Source organism: Gymnoscopelus microlampas (assembly GCF_963454915.1).
Source record: "Gymnoscopelus microlampas genome assembly, chromosome: 19".
NCBI classification, from domain to species: Eukaryota; Metazoa; Chordata; class Actinopteri; order Myctophiformes; family Myctophidae; genus Gymnoscopelus; species Gymnoscopelus microlampas.
Genome location: NC_139956.1, coordinates 3,300,226 through 3,326,400, shown reverse-complemented (window position 1 = coordinate 3,326,400; position 26,175 = coordinate 3,300,226). Strand labels below are relative to the sequence as shown.

Genomic DNA, 26,175 nt, shown 5'->3' with positions numbered 1-26,175 from the left:
CATGCAATGTCAGCTACAATGATTTCGGCACAGATTTGTTCATACTAGAGCAGGATACAGCAGCATGCATCCTATCGACACATCGATGGTTGGTTTAATGCATCCTTTATTGTGGGCTCGCTTCAGCAAGCACGCTCATGTCCTCCTCACTATTTACTATCCTATACTATATTTATATCTTCCCAAAACTTTGGCACACTACTAGTCCTACATACTTTCACCTAGAAACTCCATTCATACTTCAAAAAAAATCAGCTTACTGTGGACACATGTACTTTTCACTTTGAAATGGTTTATAGTCGTTTTTCTTTAATTATGTTTAACTTTAAACACCCAATAAAGTCTATGGGAAAGTCAATGTTATTTCAACTAAAACCCCCTTTTTCTTTCACTTGTTTGCGATCATGTTTCTTCAGCATGCTTTAACTTACAGACTCCATTTAAACTTTAAAATGTTGAGGCATATTAGGATTTCCATTGCTGTGTTTAACTTTTTGATCACTTTTATACTTTTGAGGTTATGCCACTTCAATTCAATACACACTAATGGTGTTAAGAAGGGAGAGAGAAGGACACAGGAGGAATGACCCTTGTGTTCGTAAAGTCACTGCAGCCACAATTCTTACACTACAGATATGTTTTTTTTACATCACCACGTTCGCACGGGCCTGCTCTCCCATTTAATCCAAAGATCTAAGCTGTGTGATGTATATATTTTGAGTTAAGACCATTAAGATCAACACCTTTGCACTGTAGAAATTAGTGCACCTGGGGCTGTTTCATGCTTAGCCTGTCAAAGTCGGGCCAGGTTTTTAAGTAATAAACAATAATGTACAGTGCTTACAATGCACAGTACAATTTCTCAAGCTCCACTAATACTAACATACTAACATACAAATGTTTTCTTTCTCACCCGTCTTCTTCTTTCCTTTGGACTTTTTCTTTAGATATTTTTCTTTCTTCTTCTTTTCGCCAATTCCTCCACCTACGTTCACCAAAACAAAAACAAAACAAATAAATTTAAACTTGAGCCTGTGTGAGCCAATAGATCTCAGCCAAAAAATATTGGTATTCCTCATGAAATTGTCCTCGTAGACCTCTAGAGATGTACCGATACCATTCTATCTTTCCAGATACCGATTTCGAAACACATAACCTGTGTATCGGTCGATACTGAGTACCGATCCAATAGCAGTGTGTAATTTAAACAAATCTAGGACAGTGGTTCTCAAAGTGGGGTCCGAGGACCATCTGGGTCCCTGGAATGGGTTCCGAATGGACCCTTACAGGGTCTGTAACTCTGAGAGTTATGGGGGTCCGTTTGTGACTGTAAATTAAATATCATCATGTGATCCATTACGTGGTTTCGGATCGGCATAGACTGACATATTCACCGGTACCGATACTGGTATCGTTAGCAGAACGACTCTAGTGTGCGCTGCCTGGTTTTTATGCTTCGTCATACGACGGCGTCACGCTGTGAACTTAGCAGACGTACAAGCCCACAACGCGTCGCAGATGTGATGCATTGTGCAGGCTTGTAGATCTGCTACTTTTTGAATAGACAATATATGTGATTATCTTTACAATTGGCAGAATTCAGTGCTTCCTTTCGTGTCCTGTTATCACTGTCCCTTTTCATTGTTTCATTATGTCATACAACAACAACATGTACAATTTCAGTAAAAGGTTTACCACAACGTCTTTTGTTTGTTTAGGCATTGTTTTGTCTACTTTTAATTGTTCACTATACATTTGCCTCTTTGGAGCAGATTTATTTTCTTTCAACAATATTTCGTCTCAGTACGAACCACACCGGAAGGTAACACCGTTAGCAAACATTTGCCACTTACTCAAAGGCGGTAATGTCCCTATTTCCACCCCAGTAACATTAATACGTCATGTATATCCCAAAGAAAACATTATTAATCACATTATCGTCTTTATAAACAATAGTTCTGCGTGACCAAAAGAAAAATGCTGAAATCTGTGTGAGTTCAACAAGCGCCTAGACCAGTAATTCTAGAGAGAGCTAATGTGACACCAACTCTAACCCCTGCAGAGCGTCGGGTCCGGGGACCATATCTCTACACCATGCTGTACCATACTGTACCATACCATATGACGTATGTGTAGGTAGAAGAATAATGTGGAGGTCTGGAAGAAGTCAGCAGTGTTGCCATGTCTGCTTATTATAAGATACTTTGAACTTGTTTTTCTGTAGAGTCGCTTGTAAATATCTTTATGTTGCGGGTTGCGTTTTGCTGGGCATTTTTTTTATTTGACCCTCGGAAATGCAGGTTCCACACAGAGATTCCAGACTAATATCTACGCAGTGATATTAGTCTGGCCATGCCAGGCTAGTTGGCTTTCATCTCCATAAAACCGCCTTTGTTTTGGTGAGCAGCGAAAGTGTATTTTTTATTTGACGAGAGGTTGTGCAGCCTGTGGTGCGAGCGCAAAGGCTCGGAAGTCCCATAGCCTTAAGGAGAACTCCTTCTAGGCTAGCTCTGGTCCATAGCGTTAGAAGGAGTTCTCCTTAACGCTATGGTACTTTCCATTCTTTCCCCTCGCACCGCGGTAGCGCAGCCTCTCGTCTGTAGCAAAAATAAAAAATACACTTTTGCTACTCAACAAAACAAAGGCGGTGTTTTGGAGTTGAAAACCTATTCTACTAAGTGGCAACACTCTGAGCCCCCACCACATCTAAAATACACTTTTTGGCCAGAAAAGAAAATATTTCACCGGAAGGAGGAATCTGGTCAATAGGAAAATGCCATTGACCAGATCTACAGTATAGAGGACACTGTGGAGTAACCAAAACATGTTTTAATTCCAGTGAAATGTTTTATTTTCTGGCCAAAAAGTGTATTTTAGACGTGAGGTGGGGGCTCAGAGTGTTCCCACTTAGTAGAATAGGCTTTCAGCTCCATAAAACCGTCTTTGTTTTGGTGAGTTGCTACAGATGAGAGGCTGCGCTACCGCGGTGCGAGGGGAAATAATCGAAAGTACCATAGCGTTAAGGAGAACTCCTTGAGCCCCCTTTCCATTGCAGCTTAAGCACCACACCACACCACACCACACCACACCACACTACACCACACCACACCACACCACACCGCATCAAAATATCTACCGTTTCCATTACACAAAAGTACCCCCGCTCAAATCCACAGGTATGAGTAGCAGACTTGGGTCATTGACACTCATTTGTAATGTAAACATAGGTGGAGGTCATTGCTTTTTGTCTAACAATGTAATGTAAATGAGTGGCCAACTGTCCTGTATACAAATGCAAATCACCTGTGCACTTGCGGGTGAGCCATTTGGTTCGGTATGAACCAAATGGATCCTTATAACTGTGATTATAATACAATATAAATTAAAATGTATTACAACTATGATAATTATAATACACTATAATGGATTATAACTGATTGTAATACAATATAAAGTGTTAGAATTTATTACAACTATGATAATTATAACACACTATAATAGATTACAACTGTGATCATAATAAACTATAAAGTAGTATCATGTTTTACAACTATGATACTTAGTACACTATAATAGATTATAACTGTGATTATAATACACTTTACATTATTATAATGTTTTACAACTTTGATAATTATAACACACTAGAATAGATTTTAACTGTGATTTTAATAATCTATAAAGTATTATAATGTTTTACAACTATATCCTGTTCTAAATAAAAAGTTGGTGAGTGATCAGTCATTATGAAGTGTTTGGCCCAGCTTGGCCTAGCTCAGACCTACCCAGGACTGGGTACTTTTTAGGCACCAGTTTAGTACCACTTACACACCACTCTACCCACTTCATTGTAGTAGTAGAAACCGAGGCACAAGTGGGCGGTGTGGTGTGGTGTGGGGTGAGGCCATGCATATGGAAAGCCGCCTTGAACGCTATGGACCAGAGCTACTTCTTGGCTATGGACCATGGGTTATGGACCAGGGGTAATGCCCCCCCCCCATCTAAATAACATGTAGTGGCAAGATTTGTGTTGTTAATAAAAATGATTTTTTTAAAAACTGATCTACAAGCTCTGATCACTGATCTACAAGCTCACAACGCGCTGCATCGCAATGCGCTGTGAGCTTGTAGATCGTGCTGCTGTGTAGATTTATAATGAATAGCCTAAGAAGCCGTGTCGCTTCTTTTGGGCTTGTTTTCATGGACCTGGTTGCTTGTTTCTCTCGCAAAATGGAGGCGACAATCCCGCGTCGGGGCCCACTGTAGGCTTTGTTACGCCGCTGCCCGCAGTGTGTAGTCTGATGGCGTGCATGTAACAGACATACCTGCGGTAGTGTGTAGTAGTTGTGTGTTGTGTAGTGTCTCCATCTCTCTCTGGAAGAGACTGCACATGAACTCTGCAGCCAGTGTCGGCCCTATGGGGGGGCATTGGGGGGCAATGCCCCCCCAGATTAGACTTTGTGCCCCCCCAGTTCAGATTGGCCAGATGTTTTTATTTTTTTAATTTTTTTCAAGCAGCGCAGCGCAGCGCAGCGCAGTATAGCCTGCCTTTTTTTTCTCCCGCTGTGGAGTCTGTGCCTGTGGAGATGCAATGCCGACATTACATTAAAGACATTATAGGCCTAATGCTGTAATTGTATTTGTTGTTGGTGCATATAGGGGCAAGGTAAATGAACCGAATTAACCGAAATAGAGTTACAAAACACCCCAAAAAAGTAAAATATCCATCCAATAACCGAAAAAAATCGCGCGCCGGCGCGCGCGGGTCCCTCACGCACGCGCGCTGCGCGCGCGTGCGTGAGGGACAGGCAGGTGCCCCCCCTAGAATAATTAATGCCCCCCTGCTTATTACTGTCTGCAGCCGGCACTGTCTGCAGCCGCACTGAGGCGCTCCAACACAAACACTCTGACCCAACAAACATCACCGCTTGTGTGTTTCTCCAAAACACACAACATCTCCTCTCCCACCGACGTCAGGTGTCCATTTATCTTCAGCCGTACAGACTCCATTTGACGCGTTTCACCTCCTTTAAGAGACATTTCACCTCCTTTAAGAGACATTTTTCCTCCTTTTAGAGACATTTTATCTCCTTTATGACTACGAAACGTTCTTCCCCGAGACAAAAAACACCATAGGATGAACTACACGACCTTACTTCCTGGTCAACGTGTTTCAAACATGCGCAATGAAGGATCCAGGGCACTGTTGGCTCAATGTCTTTCGCCCCCTGGTGGAGGAGGTGTGTAACTGTCACTGAATGAACAGACAGACAGACAGACAGACAGACAGACAGACAGACAGACAGACCGACAGACTCTGTAAGACACAGATGGACATTTATTTCATTTATTGCTGAACATACACTTTATATTAATTATGAAGAAACAATAAGATATTACATCTGGATCTTTGTACAATATTCATATTAACACTGCTGACCAGTAGCCTACACCAGTGGTTCTCAACCTTTTCAGGCCGTGACCCCCCAAAATAATCATTTTTGAACTGGGGACCCCCCACAATAATCCCCAAAATAATCATATTTGAACTGGGGACCCCCCAAAATAATCCCCAAAATAATCGTATTTGAACTGGGGACCCTCCCACCCTGACAAGCACTTGGAATTAAGAATAAGAGTTGAGGAATTACATTTAGTTTGACTCGACTAACTATTGTGAAAATAGCAGATCTACAAGTGTTGAGAGGCGTTGTGAGCTTGTAGATCGGCTATTTTCACAATGTATGCCTCTTTCATGGGGAACTCATTTGAAACAAGCTCAGTGCTTTTATGAGTCTTCCAGTTTAGTAGACCTCGTATTGTGAATTTGTACTTCCATGTACTGTTGTTCTCATGTCTCACTAAATAAAGTACATCAATCAATCAATTTCTTATATTATTTGACGGTTTGGCCAATGTTTGACCAGTTTTTGTCAATCTCTAGGGCTCACCGCTACCTGCCTGTCTGTGAGGATGGAATGGGTCAATCTACTTGAGCAATTTCAGGGGGAATACCAGCTCTCCCTCTGACTTTGGACTAGACTGTATTTTTGCTGAGATCTGATTGGCTCACACAGGCTCAAGTTTAACTTTATATCGTTTATACATTTTTTTTGTTTTGTTTTGGTTTCGTTGAACGTAGGTGGAGGAATTGGCGAAAAAGAAAGAAAGGAAAAGTCCAAAGGAAAGGAGAAGACAGGTGAGAAAGAAAACATTAGTATCTGCATTGTGCATGTATGTGATTATGAATGTGATTTTAATGCTCTGCTCACTGTATTGTTGCTAAAAAAACAGAGAACCTGAGAATGGAGTGCCTCAGGGATTTTTGTCTGCACCGCTGGGTTGGATCAAGCAAGAATTCCTGCATAGGGAATCACAATGACAAAATCTCAGTTGACAGTTACGCAACAAATTGCGATTAATTGTTTATGGCATTTAACACTGGAAAATATGAATACAAATTATATTTCCTGTTGCCTTTTAAGCTTCGTAATCAAAAGTTGCACAGGGTAGATATGACAAATAACTCAACTTGTAGATCAACTATTTTTACCAGGTGCTCGAAGAGCGCCTGAGTCTAAGAATCGTCAGAGCAGAGGTCGACATATTACAGATTTGCATTAGACATATTTTCGACACATTTGCGTCATTGGCTGTCCTGGCTGTCCTTCACTCCTTGAAGCCAATGGCCACACGAATGGGGAGACGGCCCGCCCCCCACAGTAACAGCCCTCCGCTCTCCGCTCCCCTCATTCACACTGCAACAGTTGCAGAGCAGACAGTGCAAGTTGTACTGCAGCCTCAGGCTAACACAGTTAGCCTAAATGCTAGCGTGCTTCATTAGACCTAGTTTGGCTATTAAGTTATTATTTGGCCATGTTCACACTGACTTCAATCTTCGCTATTGTTGGGAAGACCTGTGTGGTGTCTAAAAATGTTGCCACCACTTATATAAAAAACATTATTAGCGTTTCGCGTCGCAAATTATGTTGCCAGGTTTGGCGAGAGAAATAAGCATTCCGAAAAACAAGTAATCAGGTCTATGAAAACAACACACACACACACACACACACACACACACACACACACACACACACACACACACACACACACACACACACACACACACACACACACACACACACACACACACACACACACACACACACACACACAGCACCTGGTAGAATATGACTTCAAGTCATTTTCTTTCTTGTTTTTAAATCTATGAACATTTTTCAACATGGAAACAATGATCACGATTATGCAAAATAATTGCAATTATCTCAAATAATTGTGATTATGTAATAATTGTGACAGGTCTATTCCTGGACTTTGTTTACTGAACTACTAAAGACCAGCTGTAGTTTTGTTAGTTAAAACAATGAAGCACTGTCTTCTTCCATTGTAAAACTATGTACTATGTACTCATATTGGTACATAAGTTAGTGTGAATGTTTTTCATTCAGTACAGTGGTGAAATGTTTATACAGTACAAACTGATGAGGCAGGTGTCAACAAGACATCCTAAATTGTCTCAACGGTCTACAACATGATTCTCTTTATTCCACAGACAATTTGTAGACCTCACATTTCGGTCACTGTACATCAGTTAGTATTTGGGGCCTCGTATCTCCCCAAAAATCTAAGAGAGGGAGAGCAAGGAGAAAAAAAAATCTCTGTTTTATTTGATGGCCTTCCTGCCCTGGCATTTGGCCTTTGTGCCCTCAAAAAATTTAAGGCCAAGTGGCCTTGCCCCTTAAATGAAGAAATTCCAGGCCTGCCCATGAGGGTACATTTGGTTCCCCATGGTCAATCATTTACCTGGGGATTCTCTGGGAGAACCACTTGGGCAATCAATATTTACCTTTTTCAACCGAAATTGCTGAGCATGTTTGTGATTTTTAAGTAAATACAATAGATTTTTTCAAATTCAATGTTATGTTTATCTGTGTGTTTTGGGGGCCAATATGTCAAAGTGAAACAATGTGTTGGGTCATATAGATTAAGTTGCGCTGAAAAGAATGATACCAAATATTGGTACACTAACATCGTTTACAAAATATATGAAGTGAAAGTAAAATGTATGCAAAAACTGCCAAAGTAGCCCAGATTCACGAATAGAATACTGCATTGAATTAATATAATAATGATTATGCCATTTTAAATCTTTATATGTATGGATATATTAATATTATTGTACCAGTAACCTATGAGTTGCAGGTGAAAACAGAAGGATAAAAAAACACAAGCATTCGATATTCCATCATCAGATTCTGATTCAACTTTATTGTCAAAGTGGGTGACATTTGTACAAAATCAGTCAAAACATCATGTTAATTGTATGCATTCAAATCCATTGACTTAAAAAAAAAAAAAATGATTCTAAGAGTGATTCCACTGCTTTAGTATCTATGACTTGTCATTGTCATCCTGGATTAGAATGAAGGATCATACATTTGAATGTGATATCAAGTGTATCCTCTTTGAAAATAAAAAAAAATATTTATTAATGTTCAACTAACAACTTCTCCCCTATATGAATACTGCAGTATATATTCAGATACAAGGCATTTGCCAAAAACTGACACTAAGTGTTTCTTCCCCCTGTATGAGTCCCCATGTGTCTTTTTAGATCACCCTTTTGACTACAGCCTTTGCCACAAACTATACAAGTAAAGGGCTTTTCCCCTGTATGAGTCCTCATGTGTCTATTTAAAATGTGCATTCGATTAAAGCCTTTGCCACAAACACTACAAATAACAGACTTTTCACCTGTATGAGTCATCATGTGTCTTTTTATGTCGTCCATTCGACAGAAGCATTTGCCACAAACTCTACAAGTAAAGGGCTTTTCACCTGTATGAGTCCTCATGTGTCTTTTTAAATCAGACGTTGTAATACAGCCTTTACCACACATTGTACAAGTAAAGGGCCTTTCCCCTGTATGAGTCCTCATGTGTGTTTTTAGATGACCATTTAGACTAATGCCACACACTTTACAGGTAAAGGCCTTTTTCCCTGTATGAATCATTGCATGTCTCTTCAGATGTCCCTTTTGATTAAACATTTTGCCACAATCTCCACAACTAAATATTTTCTTCCCAGTTTGACTCTTCATGTCTTGAGACAGCTTGTTGCTGTCTCCTTCAACATGTTGTGTCTTGTGTGATATCATTGAGTTTAAAGCTGACTGACCTTCCTTGGTCTCCTCCCAGTCATCACAGTCTTCAGTGTCAGATTCAGAACAGTCTGAAGAGAGGGGCCGGTGATCACTAGTTGGCTGTGATGTTCCACAGTCTTCTACATTACCTTGTGTTTTCATGTGTTCAGTTGAGGTGCTGGCTAAAGGCTCTGTCATTCTGTTTTCACAGGGTAAGGGCATTTCCCCTTTATGAGTTTTTATGTGTCTTTTTAGATGATACATTTTAATAAAGCCTTTTTCACACAGTGTACATGTAAAGGGTTTTTCCCCTGTATGAATCAGTGTGTGTCTCTTCAGACTCCTCTTATGATTAAATATTTTGCCACAATCGTTACAACTAAAGCTGTTCTTCACTGCTAGTAACGTCAATGTTGAACCATCAGCATCATCTGGTCTTGGAAGCAGCGCCTCTTTAATCTGTGGAGGCCCTGGTTCCTCCTGGACCAGACTGGGGCTCCTCTTCTCGTGTTGTGGAGGTTGTGGTTCCTCCTGGACCAGATGTGGGCTCCTCTCCTGCTGTTCAGCAGGAACCTTCTCTGTACACCCAGCGAGGAAGTCTAGGGAAAAAAAGATGAAATGAGGAAAAAAAAAACTTTTTTTTTTGTTTTCATTTTTTTCTCTTTCCTAGTTGTTTGTGTTCCACTCGGTTGCCATAAACTTTACCAGAGGTTTAGTTGTTTCCAATACAGCAGCTCGATCAAACTGGTCCATGACAGCAGAGAAGGGCTCTTGTAAGTGTATAATCCTTTAAATATTAGAAATCCTTTGAATAATGCATTGTTCACTCATTCACACGACGACAGTGGAGGAAACCAACCTGCTCATTGGGATTAGTTAGTTAGTTAGTTAGTTAGTTAGTTAGGGCTGCAGTGAAAATGAGTGGTATTCCCCTTTAAAGAGACAGAGACAGGCAGAATGGCTGCTTTGCAAGTAAAAAATATATTAGCGGTCACATTGTTATTGCTCGGTGAAAATAATCAGAATTATTTTTACATCTGTTCAATACCGATATTGCATTTTTTATGAAATATCGACCAATATCGATATGCTTCCGAAAATACCATGCATCATTAATTGATAAAAAGTATTTCAGAGTACCAAATAATAATTGTGAGGTCACAGTGGTGATGTTGTGCTGAGAACCTGACCAAACATTACTTTACATTTATATTTCTAGTATGTATATAAAGGCAAAATCAAAAGCATTCAAAAATGCCCAAACTAGACCACCTGTTTCGCCCCCCCCCCCCCAGGCAATAGGTGTACATATAGCTTTATTATATTTCAATTTGACAATTGCGTGTTCACTTGGGCAATCAATCAAACTAAAAGACACACATTTGATATTCCATCATCAGATTCTGATTCAACTTTATTGTCAAAGTGAGTGAAATTCGTACAGAGACAGAGTCAACACACCACGTTTAATATATGCATTCAAATCTATTGACTTAAAAACAATGTTTCTATGAGTGATTCTTCTGCTTTAGCATCTATGACGTGTCATTGTCATCCTGGATTAGAATGAATGATAATACAATTGTCTGTGAGTGATATGGTGTGTCAACTCAGATGGCTTCTTTGAAGAAAAAGAAAATATATTTCTGCTAAAGTACGGTAACAACTTCTAACCTATATGAATCCTTTCAGCATATCTTCCTATGTGCATCTTAAGACCAACACATTTGCCACAAACTGTAACTAAGTGTTCTTTTCCCCTGTGTGAGTTCTCATGTGTCTTTTTAGATCACGCATTTGCTTATAGCATTTGCCACAAACTTCACAAGTAAAGGGTTTTTCCCCTGTGTGCGTGCCCACGTGTCTTTCTAGAACCTGAAGTGCACTAAAGCTTTTGTCACAGACTTTACATGTAAAGGGTTTTTCCCCTGAATGCTTGCGCATGTGTCTTTTTAGAACCTGAAGTGCACTAAAGCTTTTGTAACAAACTTTACAAGTAAGAGACTTTTCACCTGTATGAGTCCCCATGTGTTTTTTTAGATTATGCATTGAACAACAGACTTTGTCACAAACTTCACAAGTAAAGGACTTAGAAAAGGACTTTTCACGTGTATGAGTCATCATGTGTCTCTTTGTATCGTCCCTTCGAGTAAAGCCTTTGCCACAAACTGTACATTTAAAGGGCTTTTCACCTGAATGTATCCGCATGTGTCTTTTTAGAATACACTTTGTTTTACAGCCTTTACCACACAATGTACAAATCAAAGGGGTTTCCTCTGTATGCGTCCTCATGTGTGTTTTTAGATGACTCAATTCACCACACCCTTTGCCACACACACTACAAATATAGGGCTTCTCCCCTGTATGAGTCCTCATGTGTACTTTTAGAGTACCTGTGTGACCAAAACCTTTGTCACAAACTTTACAAACAAATGGCTTCTCCCCCGTATGAGTGATCATGTGTCTTTTTAGAATACTCTTGTCACCAAAGGCCTTGCCACACACTGAACAGTTAAAGGGTTTTTCCCCCGTATGAACCATTGTGTGTCTCTTCAGACATTCCTTTCGAGTGTAAGTTTTTTCACAATCTGTACAACTAAATTCTTTCTTCCCTGTGTGACTCCTCATGGAGGTAGTATTCACGTCTCGAGACAGCTTGTTAATGTATCCTTCCGAATGTATTTTCTTGTGTGATTTCAGTGAGTTTAAAGCCGACTGACCTTCCCTGGTCTCCTCCCAGTCATCGCTGTCTTCTGCGTCAGCTTCAGAACAGTCTGAAGAGAGGGGCTGGCCATCACTAGTTGGCTGCGATGGCGCACAGCCCACTACATAAGTCTGTGTTTTCATGCATTCAGTCGAGGTGCCGGCTACAGGCTCTGTCTCTCTGTTTTCATCATCGATCAAACTCTTTACTGCCAGTAATGTCAATGTTGAATCATCAGCGTCCTCTGGTCTGCGAAGCAGTGTCTCTTTGAAGCAGTGCCTCCTCTCCTGCTGTTCAGCAGGAACCTCCTCTGTACACACAGCGAGGACGTCTAGGGGAAAAAAGATGAAACGAGAGAAAAACACTGAATGTTTGAAATTTACATTTTCCTTTAAACATAAGAAATCCTTTAAATAGTGCAGTATTCACTCATTCAGACATTCTCAGTGTAGGAAACCATACAACCAATAAAATGCACCAACCTGCTAACCTGGAGCAGTTAGGGAGGAGCTGGGATCAAACCGGGAACCTTCCGATTGCAAGATGACCACTCCCCTCCCGAGCTACTGCTACCTGAGCCACTGGTGTAGGACAGTAAACACAGCCTGGAACCAGGCTCTTCAAGATGAGACTCTGAGACTCATATACTGATACAGAACCATATATAGGCTATATATTGTCGCTGTTGGGTGGAAAAACTGTTCCTTTTTATTGTGATGGGTAATATTTCACAGATAATTATACTATGCTTGTACTATATTATAATTAAATCATCCTTAAAGTAATACTAGGTAACCTTTTCAATAAAACTAAAGTTAAATTGTATATCTTTTGTGAGTGGCAAATGTTTCACAACACCCACTCCATGAATTTCACCCCCGAAAGCCTTTTATTTATATATTTTCTATTGAACGCTGTCAGGGGCTCCTTTCCCGCGAAAATGACGTCATCTGGCCGGAAAACGGAAGCGGAAATGCACCGGTTTCCTGTTTGGCCAGGAAACTCACGCTGTTTTTAAGAGATTGTATGATTTGAAGATCAAAAAACAACAGAAAAAGAAAACACAGCTCACGGTAACTAAAGCTCCACTGGCTAAGAGAAACGATCCACAGATCGTATAAAACAATTAAAAGAACGCTTTTTGAAACGCTTCCGTCTTCCGGTGAAAACAAATGGAATTCTGGGTAACAGAGGAATAAACGAACGGCCTGCAGTGACGGTAATGACCAGCAGAGGCTGCTAAAAATCGTTATTTGTGGACCTGCATTGTATAACTTTAACTCATTCCCTGCCTAGAACGTAAAAAACGTAATAATTTCCAATTACCAATGCTGCCAAGAACGTAAAAAACGTAATTTTGCAAATTAAATTTATTTCAAAAGATCTCAACGTCCTTCATCTCTCGAAGTGACACATTTCATTGTAGCACACCCGGATACGGAAATGACGTCAATCGAAGATTTTCATTTCCGCCTGCTTCCTGTTTAAGTCCCCCTCTAAAACAGTCTGTTCTCGCCTTTGTCTTTCTCCGCCGTGGAATGCTATTTAGAAACGCTGTTTTGAAACTGCTACTACTGCAAAATGGAATGTCGCCGAAAATTTCTTCTCTGGGCCACCCACACAACTACACTGTGTGTCTACAAACAGTTGAACACGCGATCATAAGGGATTTAGCGAGGTCTGTGGCGAGGTGGAAAAAGTAAGTGAGCCGACCGTTCACATGGCGATACATGGGGTTTTTACACTGGGCCTCGGTCGGAATGTTTGTTGTCTGAGCGGCGTGCACGGATCGCGGGTGTGTTTAGAAACGATTGGACTTGTAGTCATATTTATAGCTATTTAGATATTTGGCATAACTATTGAGGTATGAAGGCCCCAAACTTGGTAGGTGCTCTTAGACAGCCAATAGGGACAGGATGTAATTGCTTAAAACCCACCCCCTCTGTGTTCCTATTGGCCGGGCTTTAGCATGCTGGGAACTGGAGTTATGGCTGTTTAACACAATGCCTGCCAGAGTTTTTTCAGAACAGTCTGTAGACTCTGCCAGGGTTTTGCCATGATTTTGGTACCTGTTCGTGTAGCCACAGATTTTTTTCCTCCAGTATGATTGATCCCCAGATGGTTTCTAATCACAGATGAGATTCAGGTGTGGTTTCACAAATGTCAACGAGGTCATTTTGACCTCGTTGACATGTGTTGTTTGATGTTTCAATATAGCTCAAAACCAGTAGTTTTAAACCAAAAAACAAAGTGAATTGTTTGTCCGTTTGAATTTTAACATTGAAGTGAATGGAGCAGCAAATCTTCGAACATTTTTAGCTCCTAATCTGTTCGTAATTCGACAAGGGTTGAAATTATAAAAAAATTCAAAAAAAAAAAATAATAATAATTTTTGAATTTTTGAATTTTTTTTCCCCTTTTTTTCAAAGACGTATATATACGTCTTTGGCGGACAACAGCTGATTATTAAAAGACGTATATATACGTCTTTGGCGGACAACAGCTGATTATTAAAAGACGTATATATACGTCTTTGGCAGGTAATCAGTTAAAGGCCCTAAACTTGGTAGGTGCTCTTAGACGGCCAATAGGGACAGGCAATCGTAATTGCTTAAGCCCCACTCCCTCTGTGTTTCCTATTGGCTGGGCTTTAAACAGCCATAACTAATCCCGACGCTATCGCGTCGGGATTTAATCACCCTGTCGGGGTTTATTTTTCAACAATGACCAGCTCGCTGTCAATTATTCCTTGCTCACATAATCACATACACAATACAGACACTAATGTTGTCTTTCTCACCCGTCTTCTTCTTTCCTTTGGACTTTTTCTTTCCTTCTTTTTCTCTCTTCTTTTTTTCACCAATTCCTCCACCTACGTTCACCAAAAAAAAAAAAAACAATAACTAATAATGTGATGTAAAGCAATAGATGTGAGCCAATCAGATCTGAGCAAGATATAGGACTAATCAGGCAGTGGTGCTCACTGCCTGATTTGTGCTTCGTCATACAACGGTGTCACATATTGATGATGAACACAGCAGACATACACGCCCACAACACGTCGCGGATGTGACGCGTTGTGGACTTGCAGATCTGTTATGTTGGACGCACAAAACCATTGTACGATGAAGTACAAACATGTGCAGATGACGAGCAATTATCTGTCTGACTGCATGCCGCGTGTGTGTGTGTGTGTGTGTGTGTGTGTGTGTGTGTGTGTGTGTGTGTGTGTGTGTGTGTGTGTGTGTGTGTGTGTGTGCTAAATGCCAGTTTAGGCATTTAGCAGACGCTCTTAATCCAGAGCGATTTACAGTAAGCAAGGACACAAGATAAAACATCATAATACACATAATACATCAAATGCATAGAAATAGTAATCTAATAATAAAGTAATACATAAGTAAACCAAGAACCTATCATCAGCCTACATTGAAACTATACACACAATAGGATGCCAGGTCAACAATGACCTGGCATCTGTCTACATAACATGCTAAAAGTTACATTTTAGCCTTTACATAATCCTGCAAGGTCGTCAAGGCTAGGAGGGCAAGTGCTACGGGCTAAAGGTGGAGTCTGAAGTGGTGAGTCTTGATGATTGTGTCTTTTGGAAATGATGTAGGTCTTAGGGCTGTCACAGTTATGACATTTTACGTGACGTTTCATTATCTTTTTTTTTTTCTTTCTAATTTTTATCCCACGATTTTGTAACCCACATTTTTTCACCCAGTGCCAATTGCCTATGTAATCCTGGGCACTACCTACCCTCTGCCAGCCTAGGGAGAGCCCAAGGTGAAGCTCATGCCTCCTTCAATGCATGAGGAGCAAGCAGGCCGCTTCTTATCACCCGACAGGGAGTTTCCCTGGTTGGACGTAGCGCGTGGAAGGAACACGTTATTCCAACCAGTTCCCTTCTCCTCCATCAGGCGCCCCGGCTGACCAGGGGGAGGCAGTATAGTGACCAGGATTACTACATGTTTTTGTGAGGGTATTAACTACCCTAGGAGACACGGGGAGAACATGCAAACTCCACACAGAGTAGGCCCTTTCACCAACCCCCACCTAGGGTATGGGCGCCGATGACGTGGAGGAGAGAACACGCCCCCAGCGCCCACAGCGTCCCTGGCGGGAATCGAACCCAGGACCTTCTAGCTGTGAGGCGACAGCGCTACCGACTGCGCCACCGTGCCCCTGACGTTTCATTATCTCACAAATAATTGTGATTAACTATTTAATGGTGTTTTTGGGATTGAACATTGAACACCTGTTTGGCTTTTAGGAAACATTAAAAAGGGCCGATATGACAAATAACTATAGTATACAAAGACATTACTGACATATTCAATAACTTTATACTTTCGGAAATTTCCAAAAATATTATCTCAAATTCACATAAATCTAAGCCTATAAGAAAAAAGGTCTCCACCAGGTCAGGTAGGTTAGTGTGGGCCAGCAAAGTTCTGAATTTGCCAATCAGGATCAAATGTGAAAAATTCGGACGGATCCGTCTTAATCGCTTGACTATAGAGATAATGTGAACCGATTTGCGTGATGTGTGGACAACATTTGTAGGAGTAATATAAAAAAGATAGTTTTGTAAAAAAAGGGCATTTGTGTGTGCAGTTTCACCGCAAACGGACGCTGCATTCATGATTTGCGGCATTTTCCTCCGAACGGGTCACTCCTGCAAACTTAAGATGTCAATCTTGGCCAATCAGGATGGAATATGAAAATCAAACAGATCCATCTTGATCACATGACTATAGAGATCATGTGTACCGATTTGCGTGAAATTTGGATAACATCTGAAGTAATATCCAAAAATGTGTTAATAAGTCGGCCTCCTGGTGGCGCTATAAAGGCAAAGGTTTTTCCTTGGCCCCTAGGGAGTGCATATACAAAGTTTTACGCAGATCGGTGCAGTTATATGTAACAACACAAAACGGCATATTAAAGCGCCACCATGAGGCTGATTGGAAACATTTCAAGTGGCATTTCTTCCTCGGCCTACTGAGAATGTGCGTGCACAATTTCACAGAAATGACACACTGTGTTCATGATTTGAGGCATTTTGTTCAAAACGGAGCCCTCAAGCAAACTTTGGAAGCCATTCTTAGCCAATCAAGATGGAATAAGAAAAATCTGAAAGACCCGTTTTGCCACCGTGCCCCTGACGTTTCATTATCTCACAAATAATTGTGATTAACTATTTAATGGTGTTTTTGGGATTGAACATTGAACACCTGTTTGGCTTTTAGGAAACATTAAAAAGGGCCGATATGACAAATAACTATAGTATACAAAGACATTACTGACATATTCAATAACTTTATACTTTCGGAAATTTCCAAAAATATTATCTCAAATTCACATAAATCTAAGCCTATAAGAAAAAAGGTCTCCACCAGGTCAGGTAGGTTAGTGTGGGCCAGCAAAGTTCTGAATTTGCCAATCAGGATCAAATGTGAAAAATTCGGACGGATCCGTCTTAATCGCTTGACTATAGAGATAATGTGAACCGATTTGCGTGATGTGTGGACAACATTTGTAGGAGTAATATAAAAAAGATAGTTTTGTAAAAAAAGGGCATTTGTGTGTGCAGTTTCACCGCAAACGGACGCTGCGTTCATGATTTGCGGCATTTTCCTCCGAACGGGTCACTCCTGCAAACTTAAGATGTCAATCTTGGCCAATCAGGATGGAATATGAAAATCAAACAGATCCATCTTGATCACATGACTATAGAGATCATGTGTACCGATTTGCGTGAAATTTGGATAACATCTGAAGTAATATCCAAAAATGTGTTAATAAGTCGGCCTCCTGGTGGCGCTATAAAGGCAAAGGTTTTTCCTTGGCCCCTAGGGAGTGCATATACAAAGTTTTACGCAGATCGGTGCAGTTATATGTAACAACACAAAACGGCATATTAAAGCGCCACCATGAGGCTGATTGGAAACATTTCAAGTGGCATTTCTTCCTCGGCCTACTGAGAATGTGCGTGCACAATTTCACAGAAATGACACACTGTGTTCATGATTTGAGGCATTTTGTTCAAAACGGAGCCCTCAAGCAAACTTTGGAAGCCATTCTTAGCCAATCAAGATGGAATAAGAAAAATCTGAAAGACCCGTTTTGTTTATTGACTATAGAGATACTGTGTACCGATTTACGTGACGTTTGGACAAAATCTGTAGGAGTACTGTCAAAAAATGCCCTCCTGGTGGCGCTGTAAGAGGCCCATGGGAAACAGTTGGGGCAGAGGTTCTGCTCTGGCATCCAGGGAGTGTGTGCGCACAGTTTCGCTGCGATCAAGCCAACGGTGCCGGATATTAGCTGTCCACAGACACACGGACAGACGGACAGGGTGCAAAACATAGTCTCTTCAATAAAAAGCATTTTGGGGGGTGTATTGCACTCTGATACATTACAATTCAATGAGAAAATGGCCACCGATCGGATTAAAATGCTTTTTATTGAACAATAAGGAAGATACGGGTACTTATACCAGCCCGATTCAAAATGTAACATCCATGGCCGTGGGGGAAACACTTTATATTTTAAATCTGAACGTTTGTGTAGATGTACGGGTTGTAAATAGAGAAAGAGCCAAAAAAAACAAACAGGTTGAAGTTCCACCATGACGCTCGTGATAGACGAGCGTCACGTGAACCATGGCTGATGGTGTGCATGTAACAGACATACCTGCAGTAGTGTGTAGTAGTTGTGTGTTGTGTAGTGTCTCCATCTCTCTCTGGAAGAGGCTGCACATGAACTCTGCAGCCGCACTGAGGCGCTCCAACACAAACACTCTGACCCAACAAACATCACTGCTTGTGTGTTTCTCCAAAACAGACAACATCTCCTCTCCCACCGACGTCAGGTGTTCATTTATCTTCAGCCGTACAGACTCCATTTGACGCGTTTTACCTCCTTTAAGAGACATTTTACCTCCTTTAAGAGACATTTTATCTCCTTTTAGAGACATTTTACCTCCTTTATGACTACGATACGTTCTTCACCGAGACAAAAGACACCATAGAATGAACTGCACGACCTTACTTCCTGGTCAACGTGTTTCAAACATGCGCAATGAAGGATCCAGGGCACTGTTGCCTTAATGCCTTTCGCCCCCTGCTGGAGGAGATGTGTAACTGTCACCGAACGGACGGACGGACGGACGGACGGACGGACGGACGGACGGACAGACAGACAGACACTGTAAGACACAGATGGACATTTATTTCATTTCTTGCTGAACATACACTTATATTAATTATGAAGAAACAATAAAATGTTACATGTGGATCTTTGTATAATGAGGACCCCCCAAAATAATCATATTTGAACTGGGGATAGGGCTGTCAAGATTACAAATTTAAGTTGATGATTGATTGTCACTCAAATAATTGCGAGTAACGATTTAATTGTGTGTTTGAAATTGAACATTAGAAACATATATAGCCTTTTACGCTTCGTAATCAATAATTATACAGGGCAGATATGACAAATAACTTAAATAATAAAAATACATTATTGACTATAATAATTAAATAGATCTGCTATTTCTGAAAATGGGTGAACATTTTTCAACATGGAAACGATTATGACGATCATGCAAAAATGATCGCGATTTTCTCAAATAATTGTGATCGATTATATAATAATTGTGACAGGCCTAACTGGGGACCCGCCAAAATAATCATATTTGAAATGGGGACCCCCCGGCCTGTCAAGGACGTGGAATTTAGGAGTTGAGGCATTACATTTAGTTTGACTCGACTAAATAATGTGAAAATAGCCGATCTACAAGCTCATTGTAGATCGGCTATTTTTATATTTTTCTTATATTATTTGACGATTTGGCAAAAGTTTTACCAGTTTTTTTTGTATAGTTTGTGGATGCAGTAACCCAGCCAGCACGCCCATGTGGGACCCATATGGTTTCAATGCGGGCTACTTGGGTACCAAGTGGGCATGGGCTTGAACTGGGCAAATTATGAGGGTCCCACATGGTCTGCATATGGGCTAACTGGGCGTGGGATGGAAGTGGGCAAGCCCATGTGGTTCCCACGTGGTCTGCATGTGGGCTAACTGGCGTGGGATGGAAGTGGGCAAGCCCATGTGGTTCCCACGTGGTCTGCATGTGGGCTAACTGGCGTGGGATGGAGGTGGGTAAGCCCATGTGGTCTGCATGTGGGCTAACCGGCATGGGTTGGAAGTGGGCAAGCCCATGTGGCAACCACGTGGTCTGCATGTGGGCTAACCGGCATGGGTTGGAAGTGGGCATGCCCATGTGGTTCCCATGTGGTCTGCATGTGGGCTAACCGGCATGGGTTGGAAGTGGGCATGCCCATGTGGTTCCCATGTGGTCTGCATGTCGGCTAACCGGCATGGGTTGGAAGTGGGCATGCCCATGTGGTTCTGGTCTTTTTTATTTTCTTTCAAATTCTTTTAGGTTTTAAAAAGGTCTTAAAAGTCCAAATTGTCATTTCACTTTTGGAGACCCCCCAAAATCAGGTCCCCACCATTGTCATTAATGTACCACTCACCAGATCTGAGAAAAGGGGGGCGGACACTTCCTGTCAAGCAAATGTGTATTGCCGAATACAGTCCGCCCCCTTTAATTTCTTTTTTTCTGAAGCACTGGGGTCAAATGGTGCTGGCATCATGTCTTTGGGGCTTTTTGGAGTTGGCAAAGCCATTTTCATTAATTAACACGTGCATGATGGAGGCACACCAGAGACGAGGTGCAGGAGAATGTGAAACCATTGTTTGAAAGACCTAAACAAACACCCGTTGTAATTACCATCGTTATATGTAATAAGGTGCTAATAAGATGCAGTTGCAAATGTTATGGACTATATGTGTCTGATCGCTTTGATCAAGCTTGCGTACAAGCAAGCATTACCTACCGGGAGGATCGACCAGCAGCCGCGGCAACCGCACGGGCCACGGCTAATCCCGGGATACCTGTCCTGCCAGCATATGAGCCGTCCTCGTTTCCTAACACTTTACCTGTGAGGAGGTAGAGACACAGTTCTACACAGTGGTGTAAAGTAACTAAGTACATTTACTCAAGTACTCTACTTAAGTACACTTTTGAGGAATTTTTACTTTACTGGAGTATTTCCAATTTTCAATACTTTTACTTCTACTCCACTACATCTCAGAGGCAAATAGTGTACTTTAACTTCGACTGCAATGTTTTTACAGCTTTAGTTGCTAGTTACTTTGTAGATTTAGATTTTTATCACAAAACATACAATAACCACTTCAGCCCTATATATATATTTCGACCATTTGAAAATAGCAGATCTCCAAGCTCTTGTGAGCTTGTAGATCTGCTATTTTCAAAAGATTTTTGTACATTTTGAGCTTGTGAAATGGGACATTCTGCGCTATGAGTATACTGAATACTTGTATTTCTGCATTGCAGTATTGATTCTTGTACTTAAGTAAAAAGTTTAAGTACTTTTTCCACCACTGGTTCTACACAACCTCCTTGTTTCCTAACACCACGCACTTTACCTGTGAGGAGGTAGCCTGCATGGGATCAACACCATGTTCAGGTTTCAGATCCGCTCTGGAGCGGAAATAACTTAACGTCATCCGGCGGCACACACACAACCGGAACCTTCGGTGCTGTGCACCTCCAAAATGATTCCCCTAGTTCAAAATGTGTTTAGTTTGGTATAATTGTTGTGTTTATTTTGGTATAATAATCGTTTGGTATGCCCATCTTTTATTCTCGTAGCGCAATTAGCGAGACTAAACTAATTGATTTGCATTAAGTGGGGAATAAAACAATGTGACGCCTGCCGCAACACCTGAACACGTTTGTTTGTTTTTATGCCTTTTTTCTAAACCGGATCACACGGCTCAGTTTTAGAATGAATTATTTGAGACACACATACGGGTATTTCGGGGCGTGGCCAAATCGTGGCCGAATCCGCCATTACCTTTTTTCGGGTGAAACAACACAGCTTTCACCATTGGAATTGCACTACGGAACGTACACATTGTTAAATGTTATGGGCTTATGCAACATGGTGAAGTATTGTAGTGCAGGTCATTGCAACAACCACCGATCTTGTGTAAAATGAAAACGGGATCGCCAAATATTCTAAACGTTCCACGATTCTGCTAACAATCATATTCTTTGAGACGCATCCAAGTTTTTGCCGGGCCAAAAAAGGGCATCACGCGACGTTGATTCCCTTCCCCTATTCACTCATACTAGGACATGACGTATGTGTTGTTGAAGATATATTGTGGAAAACGAAATGTAATGTTTATGTAATGTTTTATATCACTCTAGGACACTTCATGGACAATAGGACAGTGACCATTGTCATCCCAGTGTCATCTCTAATTAGTGGGATCGAGCTCATCTGTGCCAGAGACCAGGCTATCTGTGCTTATTAGGCAGACAGAGACACCTGCCTTCATGACTGATCAGGATCTGATTTGTTTGGAGAATGCCTTGCCAACCCATTGTTCCACCTCCTCTTTCCCCTTTTTTATTAGTATTGTTAAACGTATAGAAAATAAATGATTTTAATTGCAATACAAGAAGTTTGTCCGACTCTGATGATATTCACGCAACATGTGTAGGCAGAAGAATACCAGGCTTTCCTCCGCGGTGGGAAGCCTGGTGACGCGAGGTTAGTGAGGAGGCAGAGTTCTACACAACCTCCCAAACAATAAAGCCAGTGGCATGGATGGGGTGACTTATGACACTCTGAAAACCACACTGTCATGTCAGGCTCTATACCAACAATTTTTTATAGTTAGCGACTTAGCGTCGCGTTGTGAGCTTGTAAACATATAAAAAGTATTATATATATTAGATTTTATTTGAAGTACTTTGAATTGTTTTAAATTGATGAAAATGTTTTAATCTTTTGAAATAATATTATGTTTTTAAATAAACAAAAAAAGGGGATATTTACTCGAGACCCAAACAAACTTGGTCCGCGTCCCAAACACGGGTCCCGACACACTGTTTGGGAAACAGTGGTCCAAACACTACTCAGCTGCAAAGAAAACGCAGTTTGTCAGCCCTCTATTACAGCATTATTGCAGGCATTGATGACTTAATGAATTAAATTAATGCATATAATAAAACGGTACATATTTTCAATCTTGACAAATATGGCCATAATCATATTGTTCTACCAAAACCAATGAGTTGCTTTAGAAATAAAGGATTAAAAAAACACAAGCATTTGATATTCTATCATCAGATTCAACTTTATTTTCAAAGCGGGTTCAATTAGTGCCAGCTCCTATCGTTTGCAGTTTCAAGAAAGGATTAAAGAATAAAGAAAGAAAGAAATAAGTGAAACAAGTCAGAGTCAAAATGCATTCAAATCCATTGACTTAAAACATTTTTTTTTCCATGAGTGATTCCTCTGCTTTAGTATCTATGATTTGTAATTGTCATCCTGGATTAGAATGAAGTATCAACCATTTGTCAACTCAGATGGCTTCCTTTGAAAATAAAACAAGTATTTGTTACTGTCCAATAACAGCTTCTACCCTATTTGAATCCTTGCAGTTTATCTTTGTATTATGTATCCAGACCAACGCAATTGCCACAAAGTGAAACTAAGTGTTTCCCCCCCCTGTATGAGTCCTCATATGTCTGTTTAGGTCACCCTTTTGACTACAGCCTTTGCCACAAACTGTACAGGTAAAGGGCTTTTCCCCTGTGTGAGTCCTCATGTGTCTTTTTATGACATGTTGTCTACTAAAGCCTTTTCCACAAACGTCACACGTAACAGACTTTTCACCTGTATGAGTCATCATGTGTCTTTTTGTATCTACCATTCGACGGAAGCATTTGCCACAAACTCTACAAGTAAAGGGTTTCTCACCTGTATGTATTCGCATATGTGATTTCAGATTAGTCGATGTAGTAGAGCCTTTACCACACACTGTACAAGTAAAGGGCCTTTCCCCTGTATGAGTCATCATGTGTGCGTTTAGAGTACCAATATGACGAAATTCTTTGCCACACACGGTACAAATTAAGGGTTTTTCCCCTGTATGAATCATCATGTGTCTTTTTAAATGACCCTTTAGACTGCAGCCTTTGCCACACACTGTACAAGTGAAGGGCCTTTCCCCTGTATGAGTCCTCATGTGTACGTTCATGGCACTAATGACATGAAAGCCTTTGCCACACACTGTACAAATTAAAGATTGTTTCTCTGTATGAATCATCATGTGTCTTTTTAAATGACCCTTTAGACTGTAGCCTTTGCCACACACTGTACAAGCAAAGGGTTTCTCCCCTGGGTTCCTCATGTGTGTTTGTTTATGAATCATTGCATGTCTTTCTAGATGAAACACTCGAATAAAGCCTTTGCCACACACTGTACATGTAAAGGGTTTTTCCCCTGTATGAATCATTGTGTGTCTCTTCAGACTTCCCTTTTGAGTAAATATTTTCCCACAATCTGTACAACTAATTGTCTTCTTCCCTGTGTGACTCCTCATGGGGGTAGGTTTCAGGTCTTGAGACATCTTGTTGCTGTCTACTTCCACATTTTGTGTCTTGTGTGATTTCCTGTGTGAGTATAAAGCTGACTGACCTTCCCTGGTTTCCTCCCAGTCATCCCTGTCTTCAGATTCAGAAGAGTCTGAAGAGAGGAGGTGGTCATCACTAGTTGGATGTGATGTTCCACAGAGATGTCTTTCTAGATGAAACAGTCGAATAAAGCCTTTGCCACACACTGTACATGTAAAGGGTTTTTCCCCTCTATGAATCATCGTGTGTCTCTTCAGATGACCCTTTTGAGTAAATCTTTTCCCACAATCTGTACAACTGAATGTCTTCTTCCCTGTATGACTCCTCATGGGGGTAGTTTTCAAGTCTTGAGCCATCTTGTTGCTGTCTACTTCCACATTTTGTGTCTTGTGTGATTTCTTGTGTGAGTTTAAAGCTGACTGACCTTCCCTGGTCTCCTCCCAGTCACCACTGTCTTCAGATTCAGAAGAGTCTGAAGAGAGGAGCTGGTCATCACTAGTCGGATGTGATGTTCCACAGTCCTCTACATCAGCTTGTGTTTTCATGTGTTCAGTTGAGGTGCTGGCTAGAGGCTCTGTACTTCTGTTTTCATCATCATGTACACTCTTTACTGACAGTAATGTCAATGTTGAACCATCAGCATCCTCTGGTCTCTCTTTAATCTGTGGAGGCTCTGGTTCCTCCTGGATCAGACCGGGGCTCCTCTCCTTGTGTTGTGGTTCCTCCTGGACCAGCTGTTCAGCAGGAATCCCCTCTGTACACACAGCGAGGAAGTCTATGGAAAGAATATTGAATGAGAGAAAAGCACTGAATGTTTAAAATTTGAAAACCAACCTGCTCATCGGGAGCAGTTGGGATTGCAGTGTCTGGCTCAACGACACGTTGACATGACGGGAACCTTCTGATTCCAAGTCGGCCACTCTACCTCCTGAGCCACTGGTGTACGACTATCAACCCAGCCTGGAATCAGAGGAATCACTTCAGGATGAGATTCTCTCTGGCAGAGCTTGGGAAAGCTTTGCGGGTAGTGGTGAACAGTAACACAATACATGTGTACCTGAGTACTTTACTGGAGTATTACATTTTAGTATGTACTTCACTCTAGTATTTATATTTTAGGATACTGACGATGTTAACTCCGCTACATTTCAAAGCCAAATATTGCACTTTTGAAAAGTACATGTGCGTTAAACACTCAGTTAAAGGCTTCCCTTTACTGACCTTTCCTAAATATTCCATTCAAACACAATCCTAATTTCGATCTATTTGAAATGTTTTTCTAAAAACAAAATATGGCACCATGATACCATGTATACCAGAGATAGAGAGAGAGGCTTTGGGACTAATTTTAGTATAATTCTTTTTAAAATGTATTATATATCATTATTGTATTATATTCATCATTACTATTATTGGAATGTGCTTCGTATTATTATAATTCATTTAAAATAAATATGCCTTTGTTTGAGGGATGTGTCCATAGCTTGAATTTATTTCAACTTGACCAGTTGCAAATGTGCAAGCTATGTTTTAACATTCAAAATAATCAATTCTGCATGTTTGTGCTTCTTACAAGTCAAGAAGACATAAGAGAGCATTATCCAAATCCAAATCTATAATTTTGGTGTTTTTTGGGGTAAAATCAAAGTAAATATGTTCTATGGTATATGAAGGGAAAATCTAAAGTATGCCAAAAACAGCCAAAGTAGCCCAGATTCACAAATACAATAATGAAATCTTCAATCTTGACAAATATGGACGTGCTCATAT

The 26,175-nt window shown here is 40.8% G+C and overlaps 1 protein-coding gene across 1 annotated transcript in view; it reads right to left on the bottom strand.

Annotated features, from left to right (window-relative positions):
* LOC311035174 (uncharacterized protein) overlaps positions 1 to 25,456 on the bottom strand; it is a gene marked incomplete at both ends in the record, with an annotated part of 49,788 nt that extends 24,332 nt beyond the window's left edge. Inside the window, 10 exons of the mRNA XM_084043253.1 lie at positions 914 to 985; positions 4,326 to 4,415; positions 9,199 to 9,762; positions 11,884 to 12,198; positions 14,668 to 14,739; positions 18,573 to 18,883; positions 20,783 to 20,885; positions 24,470 to 24,540; positions 25,021 to 25,180; positions 25,351 to 25,456. Coding sequence (XP_083899379.1) covers positions 914 to 985; positions 4,326 to 4,415; positions 9,199 to 9,762; positions 11,884 to 12,198; positions 14,668 to 14,739; positions 18,573 to 18,883; positions 20,783 to 20,885; positions 24,470 to 24,540; positions 25,021 to 25,180; positions 25,351 to 25,456 — 1,864 coding nt within the window. The remainder of the gene's footprint in view (positions 1 to 913; positions 986 to 4,325; positions 4,416 to 9,198; positions 9,763 to 11,883; positions 12,199 to 14,667; positions 14,740 to 18,572; positions 18,884 to 20,782; positions 20,886 to 24,469; positions 24,541 to 25,020; positions 25,181 to 25,350) is intronic.
* Positions 25,457 to 26,175: the final 719 nt, after the last annotated feature.